Source organism: Branchiostoma belcheri, unplaced genomic scaffold (assembly GCF_001625305.1).
Source record: "Branchiostoma belcheri isolate BF01 breed outbred unplaced genomic scaffold, Haploidv18h27 scaffold4, whole genome shotgun sequence".
NCBI lineage: Eukaryota > Metazoa > Chordata > Leptocardii > Amphioxiformes > Branchiostomatidae > Branchiostoma > Branchiostoma belcheri.
The window spans coordinates 1,047,781-1,065,111 of record NW_017804020.1 but is presented as its reverse complement, the minus strand read 5'-3'; the positions used below and the strand labels follow the sequence as shown (position 1 = coordinate 1,065,111).

The 17,331-nt window shown below is 44.1% G+C and overlaps 2 protein-coding genes across 12 annotated transcripts in view; one reads left to right on the top strand and one right to left on the bottom strand.

Moving 5' to 3' along the window:
- The first annotated feature begins 1,132 nt into the window (after window positions 1-1,132).
- LOC109477463 (protein Wnt-2b-A-like) lies at window positions 1,133-14,702 on the top strand. The gene is made up of 7 exons (XM_019778748.1): window positions 1,133-1,802; window positions 5,231-5,466; window positions 10,328-10,464; window positions 11,163-11,303; window positions 12,547-12,641; window positions 13,109-13,278; window positions 13,769-14,702. The coding sequence occupies exons 1-7, from the start codon at window positions 1,726-1,728 to the stop codon at window positions 14,128-14,130; spliced, it is 1,218 nt and encodes a 405-aa protein (XP_019634307.1). The 5' UTR covers window positions 1,133-1,725; the 3' UTR covers window positions 14,131-14,702.
- Window positions 14,703-16,736: 2,034 nt separating this feature from the next.
- Window positions 16,737-17,331, bottom strand: part of LOC109477370 (suppressor of tumorigenicity 7 protein homolog) — a 32,599-nt gene continuing 32,004 nt past the window's right edge. For all 11 annotated transcript variants that reach the window (XM_019778598.1, XM_019778596.1, XM_019778597.1 and 8 more), the window contains one exon: window positions 16,737-17,238. In XM_019778598.1, coding sequence (XP_019634157.1) covers window positions 17,143-17,238 — 96 coding nt within the window. In that variant the 3' untranslated portion in view covers window positions 16,737-17,142. The remainder of the gene's footprint in view (window positions 17,239-17,331) is intronic.

Genomic DNA, 17,331 nt, shown 5'->3' with positions numbered 1-17,331 from the left:
TCACACGTTGGTGACAGATTATCCCTCTCTAGTACTGACACTTTACAGACTAAAAAAATGGTTGTTTTTTCTTTGGTCATGTCTTTGTATATGTACAGTATAGTTGGAGTGTGGTAAACTTGTCTGTAAATGAAGTTCCATCTAATTGTTGATAAATCTATTGTAGGGTAGATAAACGTATTGTTGAAGTTGTTCCCGAGTTGTCATATCATGATTTCAGCTTGTCCGCAGTGGCTATCACCATTCTTCGAAGTTTCTTTTAATGAAAATAACGTCCAAATGTGGATACGTTGAACGGTTCGTACATACGACGCCATACACACTAGATACAAGCGATTTTTATGACCCCAGCTTCTGCCTTGTCGCTCACACATACATATCACCAACTGCCGCGCTTTTGTTGAGTACGTCCTACGCGCGTCTCCTAGCGATTCCAGCAAACACTGCAGGATGCTGGACCAGACAGGTCGACAAACTTTCTTTTTTCAGAGCATCCCGTAACCCCAGGTTGATTTACTGCATGAGTACCGTATGTTGCGTCTCAAGATCTCCCGGGGTCCCTCTCCTGCTCGTGGGTCTGTTGACATATTTACTCCTCCGCGCCTGGACGATTTGCCCAGCCTCCATCCATCTCCATTGGCGGGGGTAACACAACGCCTCCTCACCCCTGCGCCATGTGCACCCCGCCTGTTGTTAAATATCCCAGCCCCGCGCCAACGTGACGGACATGAGTTTGCGCTGAAATACGAGAGACTCTTGCATATTTGTAGTCGGGAGAAAGAGAGAGAAGGCCGGGGACTGAATCAGTCAAGGATCCGGACAGTTCCGACAGAGGACACGCTGCTGTGAGATGTGCACTCGGTGAAAGCATCACCGCCTATCCTTCGAAGTTCTGTGCGCGCCTGATACACACGACAACCTGCAGAGACAACTCTGCAAGCCTCGACAAAGTTGAAAGGAATACGGACACCGAGAAATCACGCGACGGAGGTTCCTGGGTTGAAACTCGGTCCCAAGGATTTTTGTTGTCGGTGATGCTGATGTCTTCATCTGTGTCTGCTAATTGAGAGATACCGTAGCCGAGCCCTGCACAGGAGTGGTATACATGTTGCTGCTGCCGTTGTTGTTGTTGTGAAAATTGAGATGACATCAAACCGCTCTCTCATCCTGTGTTTTCTAAAAAGGCCGTCATTTTCAGTACTTCCTCGCTGAGTGTCTTTTCAGTTTGCAACGGCTGAAACCTTTCCACGGATGGAGTTTTAAAGGAAAACTCGAGCTACTACTGGTTATCTATCTTCGTCGAAATAAGAACAACCGTATTTTAAATGATATCATGAATACGTAGAGAATACGACGCTCAAAATCCCACTCCGTAACGTTTCTTTGAAAGTTTTGAAGAAGTTCTTTGGAGTTTTCAAAACGCTTTCCCTTCGACAGCAACCACGGAGGCCGAACCTACTGCTGTGGACAGCGAAGTTCTGCTTTCCTCACTTTCCTTTGTTTGATTGTTCAGTGGAGATTCCTGCTCTATCGGATTAACCCAGATATCGAGCGGCCAAGAAATCAGCCGGTGGTCAGATCGAAAGACAACACTCTCTACCCCCTTTCGCGCCAGGGACAAATGTCTGTTGGAGTTGTGCCCTTGTCTTGTGAGATCAAATAGAGACCAGATAAGGTCCAGAAGAAGATCGCGACTCTATAAGGAAGAACTCAAACGCGAAAATCATGCGGGTGGAGGAAGTGGTTGTATCTGCTCTACTGTTGGCCACGTTCTGTATATCTAAGGTGGACACAAGCTGGTGGTAAGTTCTCTCAGTTTTGGTGGTATTTTTGCTACATTGATGTTCAAGTATTATAAACCAGCGGTGTGTTGAGATGGTCTATCTGACTGTCGTGTGTGTTTTGTCACTGACTGCCAAACGTAAACTGATAAACACGTTAGAGGACGACGTTTTGGCCGTTTGCTTCATGTTTTGGTTTAACGTCGAAGTTTGTTGTGATCTACTTTTGTTGGGACGCAGTGGGCCTAACTCAAAACTTCAAGCAGTCGCTCATTGGGTCCTGTTGACAAAGTTTTGGTACAGATGCTCTGTGTTATTTGCTGAGAGAGGGAGGAGAATGAGGGAGAAAAGTATGTGACAGAAACGAGATTCAGTTTCCTATGATTCAAGTCCTTGCAATCCGCGCTAGCTTCTCAGTACTGATATGTAAGTTGACTACATATTACTAGTCTCATCGTAAGGCCAGCCTAAGATAGTGCTAGGAAAGCGTTTTATCCAGAACGAAGATCCTGTACTGTAAATGCACCTAGAAGGGAGGGCATAGCTCTGACATTTCAAAAACAGTACTATTAGGTCTCTGATTTAATAGCCTGGATGCCAGACCCCGGCTCAACACAATACTCCCTTCGGCTGGGGGAAGCCACAAGCCCCGATCCCAGAGTTAGGCTCAAGGGAGTCTTATCTGTTGCTTAGAGTCTATCTGAGGGGTGTATAGGTAAACTTTTCGGAGCCGAGGAGCTAGCCTATACATTGCCCCAGGCAACAGTCTGGCACCCAGGCTAATCTCTGATAGAACTAAACTGGACATGATGTACACTTAGAAAAGTGCTAGTAGCACCAGGGCTGTCAGAGTATACAGTGCAATTTTACGGAATACAGTACAATTGTATTAGTATACAGTGCAATTTTACGGAATACAGTACAATTGTATTAGTATACAGTGCAATTTTACTAGTATACAGTGCAACTTTACAAGTAAAATTGCACTGTATACTAAAACCATTGTACTGTATTCCGTAAAATTGCACTGTATACTCTGGCACCCCTGAGCACAAGGCATCGTTTTCGGTGTGAGCCGGGCCCATTTTGGGTTTCTCTTTCCACGCCACCTTTTCTAGCAGTTTGGGTCAACGTCTCTTTAGCGATGCCAAACACGCGAGGAATCCTGCCCTGCAAGTTTCGTTTGTGTGCGAACTAGTGAGACAAGAACATCAGATTGGCAGGGCAGGGCCCGAGATTAATTAGCGATTTGTTACACGATCTTTCAATCAACCAATTAGTGCGATTAATAAACAGTGGGCACTAACACTAGTGTCGTAGGGCAAAAAGAGGCAGCCAAATAGGGAAGGATTTGTGCACATGTTGGACTCGGGGCTATTGGGCGTGCATACAGTTTGAGTTAGCGGTTTGTTCTTGAGACAAAACTTTGCAAACAGGGCCGCTGATCTATCACTTTTCTCTTGATTTTGTTTACGATAGAATCTGTTTGCTTGTGTTTTTTTAAACTGTACAGTTGATGTTCTTGTTGCTATATCCATGAAGTTCCTCGTGCCTTCAACTTAATATTTTGATATCCAGTATTTGTGGACTCTTCCATTCCAATAAGTTACAATGGGTGGATGTAATGCTTTTCTCAATGCTTAAGAATCCTATCGGAAACAATTCATACATTACATTTTCAGATATTCTTCTTCCAACAATTTATGATTTCCGATATAAAAACATCTGGAAACCTTCTCTATATGATTATGTGATTTTTTTTTTTTTGCGATCGCGGTCTGGACACTTGCGCAAAAAAAGATGTCCGTACAAAAAGAAAGCCCGATAAAAAAAGCCTGAAAACACGCCAACACTAAGCCAAAACCCAAACCTCTGCTTGGAGAGTACTAGGGACTTTGACGTCCCTCCCCCTCACTTCTTACGCTTTGAAGACAAGAACGGGACGGGTGGGATAAAGAAGTAGACAAGCTGTCAGAGCGGCTCTCCAGGTCCGCAAGCTGAACAAATATCTCGTTTGTACCACAAACAACTCCAGCACCGCGTAAACTTCTACCCATAACGCTTTAGCAAAACCTAGCTTCCCGTAGCCTCCGAAGCATGCCAAAAACTGGGGGTTTTGGGGGGGTCTTCAGGGTCTTTGGGATCTTTTATGTGCTATTTTCTGATTGCATATAGACAACATGGTCGGTCTGGTTGAATTAGCCCCGTTTTTAGAACTGGGCTAATCAGAAAACAGCCGAAGACCACCAAACCCCCAGTTCTATAAGCCTGCTACGGAGGCTAAGCTTCCCGCTCACACGGGTACTTGGCCCGCTTGTTTTGGGGCTAACAGATACAAAGTAGCCGTCTGAAGTGAACTACTTCAGTCAATTAGGCGTCTCCCGCTGGGTTGGTAATCCTACGGACAAGTGGAAGACAAGTAGCGACGTTTTGGTCCTCTTACTATTGTCTATAAGCTGTCGACCTACTAGCTCCTTAATTATATACTAGTATATAATAGGAGACGAAACGTAGCCACTGTGTACACATTTCGTTTCCATTTTTAACGACAACGAACTATATATAGCGTCTTGTGATATGATGCAAACAGGTGCTGAAACTACTTTAATAGTGTAATATTCTTTCTTCTGATTATCGTTGTTCTTGCACAAAACCATAACAGGGTTTACATTCCATGCATATGTTTACGCTTCGTCCTATTTTTGACGTGTTTTAGGTGTTTTATCGAGCTGTCTTTTCTATATGTGGCATCTCTTTCCCCGCACATGCCACCAAAAGATCTGCTTGGATATTGATCAGGGTTTACATGGGTCAATGAAAACTGTTATACCAAGGACTATACAGAGCATGCAATTTTTCTGACACAACCATCTTCCAGTTCCAAGGAAGTTTCACATTTCTTTCTAAGACGAGCTGAATTGTCAACCGAGTTGTCTAACATCCAGCACTGCCTCTTGTGATTCGAGGAGCCTGAGAAAACGCGAGGGACATATTTTTGGGGTCAAAGTTGCCTCAAATTTAACTCAAATTCGATTCAATTTGTATAAGAAAGCCAGGTGTGGCCAAAATGTCGTCAGACTGCTCCCGAACTTTGCACAAACTTATTTGGCTGGTAGACGGTGGAAGGTTCTAAATGCACGTGTAATATGGGCTAGAGTGATACATTTATGCGTCTAAAGTACCAAGTTCAATATACATGTATACGTATCAATGCCATACCAAATTTCCCCACATTAATGGTTAAACTAGTTATGTAGGAATTAGTGTCCCTCTCCGTCCCTGAAACAGTGGCACTACAGTCTGGTTTGTAGGTATCATCTATCCACTTTTACTGGTCGTGACACGATGTAAGCTTCTGCATCATCTCGTGCGGTGTGGTAGGCTGACTCCCACATTCAGGCCCTGCCAACTCACTAGTAATCCTTCTTCCTTCACCTCTCTGTCAACAGGTTCTTAAGCAGGCTGGACATCAACGTGCTCGGTGCCCGCACCATCTGTGACAACATCCCCGGCCTGGTTCCAAAACAGCGCCACATCTGTCAGACCCACCCCGACGTCATGGTGTCCATCGCCCGAGGAGCCGAGCTGGGTGTACGGGAGTGCCAGCACCAGTTCCGCGGCGACCGGTGGAACTGCTCCACCGTGGACAGGGACGCGACGGTCTTCGGCAAGGTGATGGACAAAAGTGAGTATCACAGAGGGTCGTATGATCTCGTATGTACTGTTCTTCGAGTTAGATAATATCGAGAGGGTGTACAAGGGTCATGTCTAGCTTACGTGCCAAGGATGTTTTAACAATTTGGCGTTGATACGTGCAAGAATGCCAGAATGGCTCGATCTGCGGTCCTCAACATTCTCTGACAGAGCTTAGGGCAGGTATGCTAAGATGCGTATACCTCATTCACTGCCATGTTGTTTTGAAAACAACTCCTCAATGGTCCATGAAAAGCGCCAAGTGAACCGTAAACAGGAATAAGGGGATTTCTAGGATTGTTTTATTAACCTTCAAAACCTTCCCATTAACTGTCAGACAGGACACATTCGGCTGGTGTCCAAATACGTGACATTTAGCTCTAGCCCCCAGATGTGCCACCTACATAAACTACGAACAAAGTTGTAAGTTTTGTACACGCACCAACGCTTGGAGCAAAACTAACACCAACTTGTGAGGCCGGCACCTTTTTCATTCGTTCAACTTCAGACTCTCACCGACACCAATCTATAAGACATTCCGCGAAGTACAACACAAACACATTTGTACAGTCCAAATGCCAAATCATCATGTCGGCATGACGACGAGATAGGACTCAAAAGGCAGTGCCGTGAGAACAGAGCCAAGAAGTCAGAATCCGATGGTTCTGGGTTCGAATCCCTGCCATGCCCCATTGCTGTGTCCTTGGGAAAGGTATATTTAATAATGCCAGGTGTCAATGAGTACCTAGCTTCGGTTAGGGACGTCAGAGGTCCCGAGTCACGCCCGAGGTCCCGAGTCACCGCAATTACCAATAAGAGTAAGGGTCCTTCCCGGTGTGAATTACTAGTATTCAAACCTTACGGTTTGGTCTAAGAGTTGACATCTTGAAGAGGTGATAGTCACCTGTTATCCCAATCATTCCGCAAATGTGGTAAAAGCTTCATAACTAAAATAAAAAAGATATTGTGGAAGCAAAGAGTCACTCTTCACCAATGTCGGTGCGCCCCTCCCATGTAAAAGGCCAAGGTAAACTTGGTCATGGGTCGGCAGCTTCAACTACTGTGATCTTTCCTCATGTGCCACAGTGCTTGTCATCACTTTCTTGTCACTCTTGTTGTAATAGCCTCTACCAACCTTCAGATGCGGATGGAGAGAGTAGAAATTGGCCAAATAGACAGATAACATGCCAGGGGAGGACATTTTGCCGCTATGACTCGATCTGATGGAAGAAAGAGGCAAACTGTCTCCTTTAGTGGACCCACTACCCTGGTATATTGTACATTTGACCAATTTCTGCCTTTTTCCAGCCGCTTCTGAAGCCTGGTATTCGTAGAGGTAACTTTTGTAATACAGTAGGCTCGGTGTAAGAAGGAACTTGCAGATTACTTGCAGACACTGATCGAGGCTTTCTCTTTCACTACTGCCGAGATTTTATCGTACTTTTGAACACAGTGCGGCACACAGTAGAATCTGTCACCAACAAACGTACCGATCTCATACCGGGCAGCTGATTTCAAATGATTCATTGTTGGTGGGAACTGTGTTATCTTGTACAATGTATGAGGTGGGCGAGGACCACACATCTTCAGAGGTCGACAGCAGGCTGCCCACGAAGATTCTTGACCTGATTCTCGATGATTGTCGACCGGCAATCGGTATTAACCAGTCTCGCCATGTAGAACATGAACATGTACACATGTTCCTGGCTTTAAATATGTGTACGGTTAAAGGCAAGAACGTGCGAAATCTGTGGTACCTCGGATGTAGGAGGATTAACAGGTGACTTTGCTTGGATACTATCTTTTAATCCCTTGATGAAGACAGCAAACATCTGGTCCATCCGCCACGCCTAAGCACAGAAGCGGCAAGACAGTTACATGTCGGGGAGTTGGTCGGCTAAAGGAGAACAGTTTGCCCTTAAAGCACCGACATACCTGGTATGTTGTCTGTCTGTTTGAAAGATTTTTCTGCCTGGGGTAATTCAAGAATGCAGGAAGAGGCAAAGAGGAAGGAAACTTTAACATATTACTCTTTGATGCTTTTTTCTGACCGTGAACTATTTCATATCATCTTCAACACCAATAATTTGAATTCCGACGTACGTCCTCGCTTAGTACGATGTAGCTATACAATAACGTACTGGATGAAATGAAATTGATCAATCCATGCAACAATATGAGTTAGTCAGTCAGTTAGTTAGTTGTTGGGTGGTGCGTCTACTCTCTCCTTGCACCCAAGGGCTGATCATGAATTGTGAGGAGCGTCCAATTATTGGGGCGAATTTTTTTCCTGTGCACGAAATCAAAGGGAAGATACTGCGATAGAGAAGGAGCGAGCTAGCCTGCGTCCCAGACTGCCAGGGGAAGTATACATGCTAGCTCCTCGGCTCCATGGCCAAAAGAAATTTTACTACAGACTCCCTCAGTTAGCCACTCTGGGGTTCTCAGTCTGGCATTCACCCTAGCTATCCAGCATAGCATCCAGGCTAGGTAGGAGCGAGTTGCAACTGCAAATCGGTCTGACCCAGAGACCCAGACGGTGAGATGACAGCATACACACAGTGGCTAATCCCTCCGGATTACTGGATATTAACATGAGCTAAATCTCACCCGGCCAAGTATCTCACCAAAACAAATCTAAAGAAGGACGCGGACGTCCGCACTGAAATTTACGACAAGGAAAGCTTTACAAAAAAATTTGCTTGGAAGTGATGGTGGTTTGCAATGACCTCTTTCTTTTCCCCTTGTATCAATATTTAGGGATAGACTTTCAACCTTTCGTGTATGTGTTTGTTGTTTACGATACCTGATAGGTGATACCTATTCCAAAATAGTGCAAATTGAAGTTTCTTCTATGATCTAGCTCATGAAATCTTTCACTATGCTAGGGCCACAGTAGCTAGTGTGAATGAAGAGACTCGGGTTTTTTTCTCACTACCAAGTGTTTTATTCAGCCGACGTTTCGGTGACCGTCTTATTTTGCGTTTGGGAACGCATCTATAGCAGCGACATCTGCATGTGCTGTGCAATGTGAACCAATCAGAATTGCCCCGAGGAAGGTGACAGACGGTCACCGAAACGTCAGTTGAATAAAACACTTGGTTACGCGAAAGAGTCTTTATTCGGTGACTTACCAACCCGATGGAACTATCCAAGGGTATGAATGTGTACAGGCAATGAGAAAATACATGTCTACGATTTTTTTAAATCAGTCTGAAGCACAATTTTCCTAACTCTGTGACGATTGTAACTCCATGCCGAACGGACGATATCCAGCCAGCTGTACTTCTTTCAAAAAGTACAGACATATATATTACTTACTTGGGTTAAACATTGTAATTTTTGAAACAGCCAAAGTACAACTTCGGTATAAATTTCGGCGGCAGCCCTGTCACTAGTGACGGTCTCACTCGAGGTTAGAAAAATAAAGTTTAGAAGAAAGTCTACCATTCGAGTTTTATAAAGATAGATGACTTTGTGGATTGTGACATCCCTAAGCCCACCTTTGTCACTGTTTCACCAGCCGTATCGTAGCTAACGTTACATACTACAGTGCTTTGACATTGTGAACGCCATGTAACTGACCTGAGGGCACTATGCACTGGAAACGTATATAAGTGAGAACTTCGTGCACTTGTGTCATTAGCCTCTGTACACTTGAAGAAGCCAAACAGGAGAAACTGGTCGTGTGACAGGCTGAATAGAAGTTCTGAATGGGAACTATGCGGCTCCAGGTGTCTTACTGAGGGACGACTGCATGTGCAAGATGTCGGTTAGCTTGAGGAATGAATCCCCTCCACTATTTAGTGCTTTGACATTGTGAATATGGCGAGGGGCCAGTGCGATGCATGCAATCCAAGTTCTGAAATACTGAAGGTGCTGGAAACCTACAGCTAGCTTGGGTACCAGACCCCGGTACAAAACGATATTTTCTTCGCCCGCGGAAGCCACAAGCCCCGATACCAGAGTTGGCTGAGGGCACGGGGTCTGAGGTAAAATTTCCTTGGGGATATGTTGGCCCTGGAGCCGAGGAGATAGCATGTATACTAGCCCAGGCAACAGTTTGGCACCCAGGCTATAGAAAACCCATCTCGGTTGATGAATAGCTCGTGCCGCAGGTTCTGTGGTACAGCAACACCGGCAACATGTCCCCGCACTGACCCCCGGCCGGCCCGGGCTGCGTCTGTCAACAGCCGCGGTAAGGGCGTGTCTGTTTCACCGCGTAGAACACTGAAGCAGCCCCCGGTCGGTAATAGCGTGTTTCTTGTGGACCATCATAGAATACAACACTCTTCCATGTGTCATCCACGGTGTGGAATTCCAGAACGGAGAATCAGGAAGCTCGAGTATACTGCGTGTGTTTGAGTATACTTTGTACATAACAACATTAAAATTGACTTGCAACTGCCCAACTCAGATGCACACTGAACCCATATAGCTGTGCCGCGTTAGATATAACTTTCATAAAAGCCATTTGCTCGCTCCTTGCATACAGATGTAGTCATGGGGGCTTAGAATTGATGGGTGGAATGGAAAGTTGCTTTACGGAAACCCCTTTGGTATACCTGTTGTTAATGCAGTAATTGACAAAACTTTGCAGGCAAAGTGCTGAATTCTTTGGGGATTTGCAAAGCATCTGCAGCAATGTAGTGGCAAATCGGCACCACCAAACAGCAATTACTCTGGTATGGAGCTCAAGAATTCCTCAAGATGCTAGGCATCTTTTACAAGATTTCTGTCCATCTGCGTGTTGCAGGGGAATTCATGATATTGAGAAAAGACACGAATGTAACCCACGACATACTAGTACTCTCATCCATCTACATGGCAGTTTTATGGATGTCTTTCTGCAGGTAGTCGCGAGGCGGCGTTCGTGTACGCTGTGTCAGCGGCGGGCGTCATGTTCTCCATCACCCGCTCCTGCAGCCTGGGCGAGCTGCTGGACTGCGCCTGCGACCCCAAGAAGCGGGGATTCAGCCAGGACTCAACGGTCAGTCAATTTTTGTCATTTCACGACAACAAATATAATCATCGTCATATCATCAGCCAATCACAGAGTGACCTTTTCACAGTATCAGCCAATCACAGGCCTTTTCATATCAACAGCCAATCACAGTCCTTCATGCATGTCAGTCAATCATGTACCAGCCAATCATGTACCATTTCTGTTAACCGTGCCATAAACTCCATACTCATATGGCTAATCTCAAAGTTGCTCGCCGCTTCATGATGAACCTTTCTATATATAGAGTACAACAGCTTTACACATAAAACTTTCTGAGTAACTGTGCCTCTGTTTTGAAGATTTTGCATTGGCTGTGTATACATACAACGGGATCAAGAGAGGATTATGCAATAACTCATAGGTCCTCAATGGCTGTAACCTGGTATCCAGTCTATCGTGGTTGGGGCAGGCTGTCTTCGGGGCCCTAATAGTTTCCTCCCGCCCAGTACAACGGACCGCCCGGTAGGAGTGTTACGCAGGACTGTAGGAGCTTTACCTAACTGAGGCGGGCGGGGAAGAGCTCCTGCAGCCCCGAAGAAAACCCGTCCAACCCACGATAGACTGGACACCAGGTTGCAATTAAACGGGGGTATACGGTTTTATGTCAGAATAAAATTCAAAGTTGCCTCTCACAAGTTTATATATACATATATATATATTTGGTAAATGATGTATTATTCCAGGGTGAGTTCGAGTGGGGAGGCTGCAGCGACAATATCAAGTTTGGAGAGGGTTTCACGAGGAAGTTCGTGGACGCGAGGGACCGGAGTCAGAGGGACGCCCGAGCAGTCATGAACATGCACAACAACCGCGCAGGGAGGAGGGTGGGTACGTTTTACTTCACTGCATCGTCACGTCTTCGCTATATTCTCAAGAAAATAACAGAAGGAAAATATATTCTCTCTCTGAGGCCGCAAACCGTGCCAGCTCGTCATCTCTGTGTCACTTGTCGGATTGTTTTTGTAAAATTTGTGACCCGTTCAGGGAGAACGCACGTACCCTGCCTATGTACCTATTGAGTCTTGAGCAAAAAAATAGTTTATTCATGTAGACGTGAATTCGAGCACCAGCTTTTTCACTTTGTACCCAAGATCATGACATCTATGATGACTGTAAGTTATTGCATGTTTGCAAGTCATGTGGGACCAAATTAACGTCCCTCAGCCACACTGCCATGTATGCCGTTGTGTACCTACTGAGACAGCTAAGCATACAGATATATATATATATTGTTATAGTTTTCGCCAAGATATTTTGGAGCCGTCTATTAGGGTCGCTATACATAGCAGTATTAGTAGTAGGCATCCTTCTATCCCTAAAGATGGCGATAGAACTCTGTATTTTTTTTTTTATACATCTCACATTTATTCATTGACATAACGTGTCTGGATTATTTAATAGATAAATCGTTTATCTGTATATTCCCAGACTGAACACACACACTGAGCTCACAGCAATATAATTATAACATCTCATTGTTACGTTTACTAGAGGCACCAACACAAACACTTTTTTCATACACTTATCAACCAAGATCATTGGCGAAGTCGACATTTAACAAGATTCATCTCAACAATGTGACAAGCTAGTTCTACCTTTGAAAGATGTGACACTTTATCTCATACTTGTTAAAAGAAGTGGTTATCTCATTCTGCACACAAAACAACAAAACGTGACACAACGATAGTCTCAATCGGACTAACAATGCTGTCGGGTCGTGTGGCGTAGCGGCAGAGTACTCCCAAGTACTCCCAAGAAGTCCCGGGTTCGAGTCCTGACATGCCAACTATCTTGTGCCCTTAGGAAAGGCACTTTACACGACTTTCCTCACTTAATTTAGGTGGAAATGAGCATTGTCCCGTTCCGTATTTGTCCTCTTATCTGCGTTGGTGATGGCATAAAATAAGTTGATATAACTCTGTATCCAAGGGTTAGGACCGTGTTCAGTGTCGTCAATGACAATGGTGTGGCTTAATACACGTCGCTATATACATTTTGGCAAACAACTTCCATAATTGCAAGAGCCTGTAGTGTGGTTGTAATGTTAGTTTGTCCTGTTTTGTACAGGGGGTCGCTAAGAACATGAAGATGGAGTGTAAATGTCACGGGGTGAGCGGATCGTGCACCCTCCGGACATGTTGGAGGGCGATGTCGCATTTCAGGTAAATGTACAGTCACTGGCACGCACTATAACTCTGCTATTACCTACATATATCAGTTTTCTGAAAGGAATCCCCTAAGGTATTGACGTATATCACTAAATTTTTTTGGGATGGATTTTTTTATTCGCCCGTGCGCACTAGTTTGGGGCTCTTCCGGGGATGTCGACCATAAAATTTAGTCAGTGTGGCCTAACTGCACTTCACAAGAGTTCAAACTTTCCCTGCACCTGTTGCACATATGCTTCCTGCACCTGTTGCACATATGCTTCCTGCACCTGTTGCACATATGCTTCCTGTACCTGTTGTACATATGTAGCTCTATGGCGTTACTCTAATTGGCCACAGTAAAACTGTCACCAGCGTTTCTCCCAGTATGTGGGGAGGAAATCTCAGCACAGTATATACTGACTAACGCTGAACACAGTTAACCAGTTACTACTGTAAACGCTATGTGTATCGGGTTATAGGAAAGTGACGGACTACCTGAGGCGGCGGTATGACGGGGCGGTTGAGGTGACGATGAACCAGGACGGCACCAGACTCATTGTATCCGACAAGAACCACAAGACGCCCACCAAGTCAGACCTCGTGTACTTCGAGACCTCCCCAGACTACTGCTTAGCGGATGACGATACAGGTACATCATCGTGATGAAATGATAGTCTGTATAAAGAAATGAAACAAAAAAATAGTATGAATGCTCATCTGTGTTGGTACATTCCATAATGAAATTAGAGCTTACGTTCAACACAGGTGAGCAATAGTTAACAATAATTATGAAGCAAAAATATTTTGTGTTGAAATACGTCGACATGTTAGCAATGTATGAGCGATCGCCCTTGTTTACATCATGTACATGCAAATTATTTGAGGCCATATGCAAATTATCGGTATGCAAATCACCCAACTGCCACCTACTTTTTGCATACCACTTTACTGGCCGTGACGTCATGGCGACCGCTCGTATGTACGTATTTTCTTGTACATTTGCTTTGATAGAACGTCCTTGTTTTTGATTGCTTGTTAATATGCACGGTTTAAAATTCGGTCTGTCTGCATGCATGTGTTAAGTTCTTCAACATCAAGAGAAAAGGTGGCCATTCACTCACTAGATCTGTTCCCAACAGGTTCCCTGGGCACAGTGGGCCGCCAGTGCAACCGGTCGTCACTCGGAACGGACGGCTGCGACATCATGTGCTGCGGTCGAGGCTACGACACCACCAGGGTCAAAAGATCGCGCAAGTGTGAGTGCAAGTTCCACTGGTGCTGCTTTGTCCGATGTAAAGAATGCTCCGAGATCATTGACGTCTTCACCTGCAAGGGGCCCAGCAAGGAATTTGTCACGCCCAATCAGAGGCAAATCAACATTCCAACATCAAGAGTCATCGACCAATCAGATGTCTTCGATGGTTCTTTTCACGGCCAATCGAAGACGAGCAACAGGTTGGCAACACCTCGCGTCGACCAATCACAGAAAGGGGATACGTGAGTGACAGTAATGTGCTCTCATGATGGTTGGAGAAATGAAGCACAATGGACTTGGTGAACATAATCTAGTCAAATGTGTAAAATATTCCGCGGAGGTTATTTTCATATTATTTATTTGTTTTCCCTGGACGGATGGTTTACATTTCTCTGTGGTGTGGTTCCACAACTTTTTGCATCATACGGTATTTTGAAGATGTAAAGTTGTCTTCAGAATGAAGCTGGAATAGTCTTCACGTGTATATTGTGTGGAATTTTTTTCCAGGGGTAGAAGGGTCCTGGGATCGGTGCAACATTTTACTATTGTGAATGAAAAAAATGACTTAACCAATGTATGTCTAACTGCCTGAACATTATCTAGCTTTACCAATAATGCATGGACTGTGTTGTAAGAGATTGGCAAGCCATGAGTTCATGTACATCGGGTGTTGTTTCTTCACAGTCATAACTGAATCATTTATCCATTCTTGTGCTCTATGAATACAATCATGCTTATCATACACAATGTATAGCAATGTGTGGATGTTTCGTTGCTTCATGTTTTTATCAAGATATCTACATGGCCTACCTTACTTATAATTAGGCTTAGGCACTTGTAAGTACCAAGTTTTGTTTATTTTGATACAATTAAAAGAAAAATAACTTTCGAAGAATGCCCACAAGTAGAGCTCAAGGCCAGTTGTCAATTTTCATCTCAAAAACACCACTTTTAAGACGTGCCATTTTGCAGCAGATTATGAGTCGAATGTCTCAATCTTGGACCCTCAAAACCCTTTGTGCCTTTTTTACTGCACACGACCATGGAAGGATTGAGCATAGAAGGTTGATATCAATGATATGGGCCTCTTCCCAACAACAATGATCGCAAACTGGTAATAAAGTGAGAAAGCACCTCGTAAAGCTACAGCAAAATGAGAGAATGAGAAATGAGAGTATTCTAGCGATACTGTTCGATAAGCAAATGTTGTAAAACATTCCATTGCAAAATATGAGCTCCCTTTCTGCACTCTTGAATCACGTTTGTAATTTCCAGCGGATGTCATCTATGATAATTATGATTCTCCTTACATAATTTGTTACGTGGCCATACTTGTGTAAAAAAAAACATCAGTTTACAACAATAATAATTCATGGATGTCCTTTGGACAACCCGTTTATTGAGTGATCCATCTCCATCCTATACTCCACATCTCCCACAACTTGCTACATAATGTAGTTTTCTTGTCCACCGTGAACATGTGAAGGGAGAGACAATCTACACATCATGACCCACAGGACGATCAGTAAACAAGACATCTTCATATCAAATAAGCTGGAAGTTCGTCTCTGGTAAATCTGGGGTGCCTTGCACACTTTCACTTGATTCAAACGTTAAAGATACCAACACTGACAGCAATTGTCTTCTTCTTCTTTCCTTGGCCCGTTGACCAATAAAACAAAAGTTGGCTCTTTCTGTTGAAGACTCACTGGTGCTTCCATCAGTCTCCATAAACGAAAGTTTCTATATAAGTCACATTTTTTGTAGTTCCCCTGCTTTCTATTGTGTACTGCCATATGTGATATCTCTATACGCAGTATAGATATCTGGCATACAAAAAAACGGTATATCTTCCTCTGTAGTACCGGTAAGCCCAGTCTGAGTACGTCACTATCCAGGTCTGAAAACATCGATTCTTTCTACAACTCACAGCCGCTAACCACAGAACTGAAACATCTAATTCCATCTAATACTTAAAGTTTAACAAGCACAAGGAAAACTGGAAGCTGTAGTGTCCATTACCATTGATATGATGAGAAATACATTTTGTAAGTCAGAGGTGGTGCTCGCAATGAGGTATTACCTTGTTGTACATGGGTGTGCTCTGAGAGTCAAAAAACAAATGCCTCCACCCCTGAGGCGTCGCCAAAAAAGATCAAATTCTGCTGATAACATGGAAGAAGGTCAAAACAGTGTTCCATGACCCAAAAGTAGTTAAGAACAAAGTAAAGCATCTCTGAGAAGCCTTGCCTTCATTGCAGATGTGACAAATGAAGAATACTTATAAGTCAGTTGTTTTACAAGACATTATCACTAGAGAAACAACTGACAGCACGGTACATGACAAGTAGAACGTATTTGCACTAAGCACAATAACGAGTTCAACAAATTTCTTAATAAGGGCACGGAGTGCTTAATAGATCTTGGCAAGAGAATTGTTCCCATTTAACGTTGCAATGTAGAATTCATGCACAGGCTACAAAATACCACAGCTCTAGGGAACCAACAAAAGACCACTTTACTATATGCAACAGAATCATTGTAAATGTATGAATGCTCGCTTTGGTAGTGAGAAACTGAGGCAAAAGGCATATATACTAGGGATTTCATGCTGGCAATCCAGCCATTTTCCTGGTCATGACAAACTTATCATGTGTTATTTCAATATTATATGTGAGTGGACTGAGAGGCAACTGTGTCCCAGCAACTCATGAAGTAACCTACCAAAACTGTTTTCGTGTTTTGAAGAAATCTTCTAAAAAATGGCTAATGTTTGGCAGAATACACTGTGCCTGCAAAAAAACATGGTTTCTGTTGGATGTTTGGTCTGCGTTACATCGGAATTTTGCTTGTTGCAGATATCTTTTCCAACACGATATTTGAAAACTACAGATGGACGTCCTCACGAACACATGTTCTGTAGATGTACAGTACGCTCCACATTTTGCGCAGGTGCAGCATGTTCTGCTAATGATAAAAACATTGTCATAAGTCTTGAGAACAAGTACCAAAATTAGAGATTATGTCCAAAGGGAACCATTATGATTCTTTGCCTTGTGCCAGTTTCTTCATCTAAAAGAACTGTTGTACCAGCTAGTTGTGAAATCCCTGAATGTGCCAGAAGCCCCCCTCTCACTCCCAAGATTTAGACAGCATTAAACTGCTTTTAATATTATCCATGGCACTTTTGTCTACTGGTAGAAGACGTCTGTGTTTTCAGTACTGGAAGGTGGCGTTCGCGTGTTGTTGACGGCTCCATCACAGCCGAGTCAGCTGGTGCCACAGGTTGGAGGGCAGAACTCCCTCCAGCTTCTCCACCAGGAAGTTGAAGGGAGACGTGATGGTGTTCAGGAACTGCAGGGACAACAAACAGTCGGGCACTAAATTAGTCTGGTGCGTCAGCCACCCACACGGGGGCCCCGGTGCTACCCAAGGGCAAGGCACTCC

Bases quoted from the DNA above. Each gene is read 5' to 3' on its own strand.
- LOC109477463 (XM_019778748.1), top strand. From the start codon at position 1,726: ATGCGGGTGGAGGAAGTGGTTGTATCTGCTCTACTGTTGGCCACGTTC. The intron at 1,803-5,230 runs GTAAGTTCTCTC...CTCTGTCAACAG, and splicing joins AAGGTGGACACAAGCTGGTG to GTTCTTAAGCAGGCTGGACA. The intron at 5,467-10,327 runs GTGAGTATCACA...GTCTTTCTGCAG, and splicing joins CGGCAAGGTGATGGACAAAA to GTAGTCGCGAGGCGGCGTTC.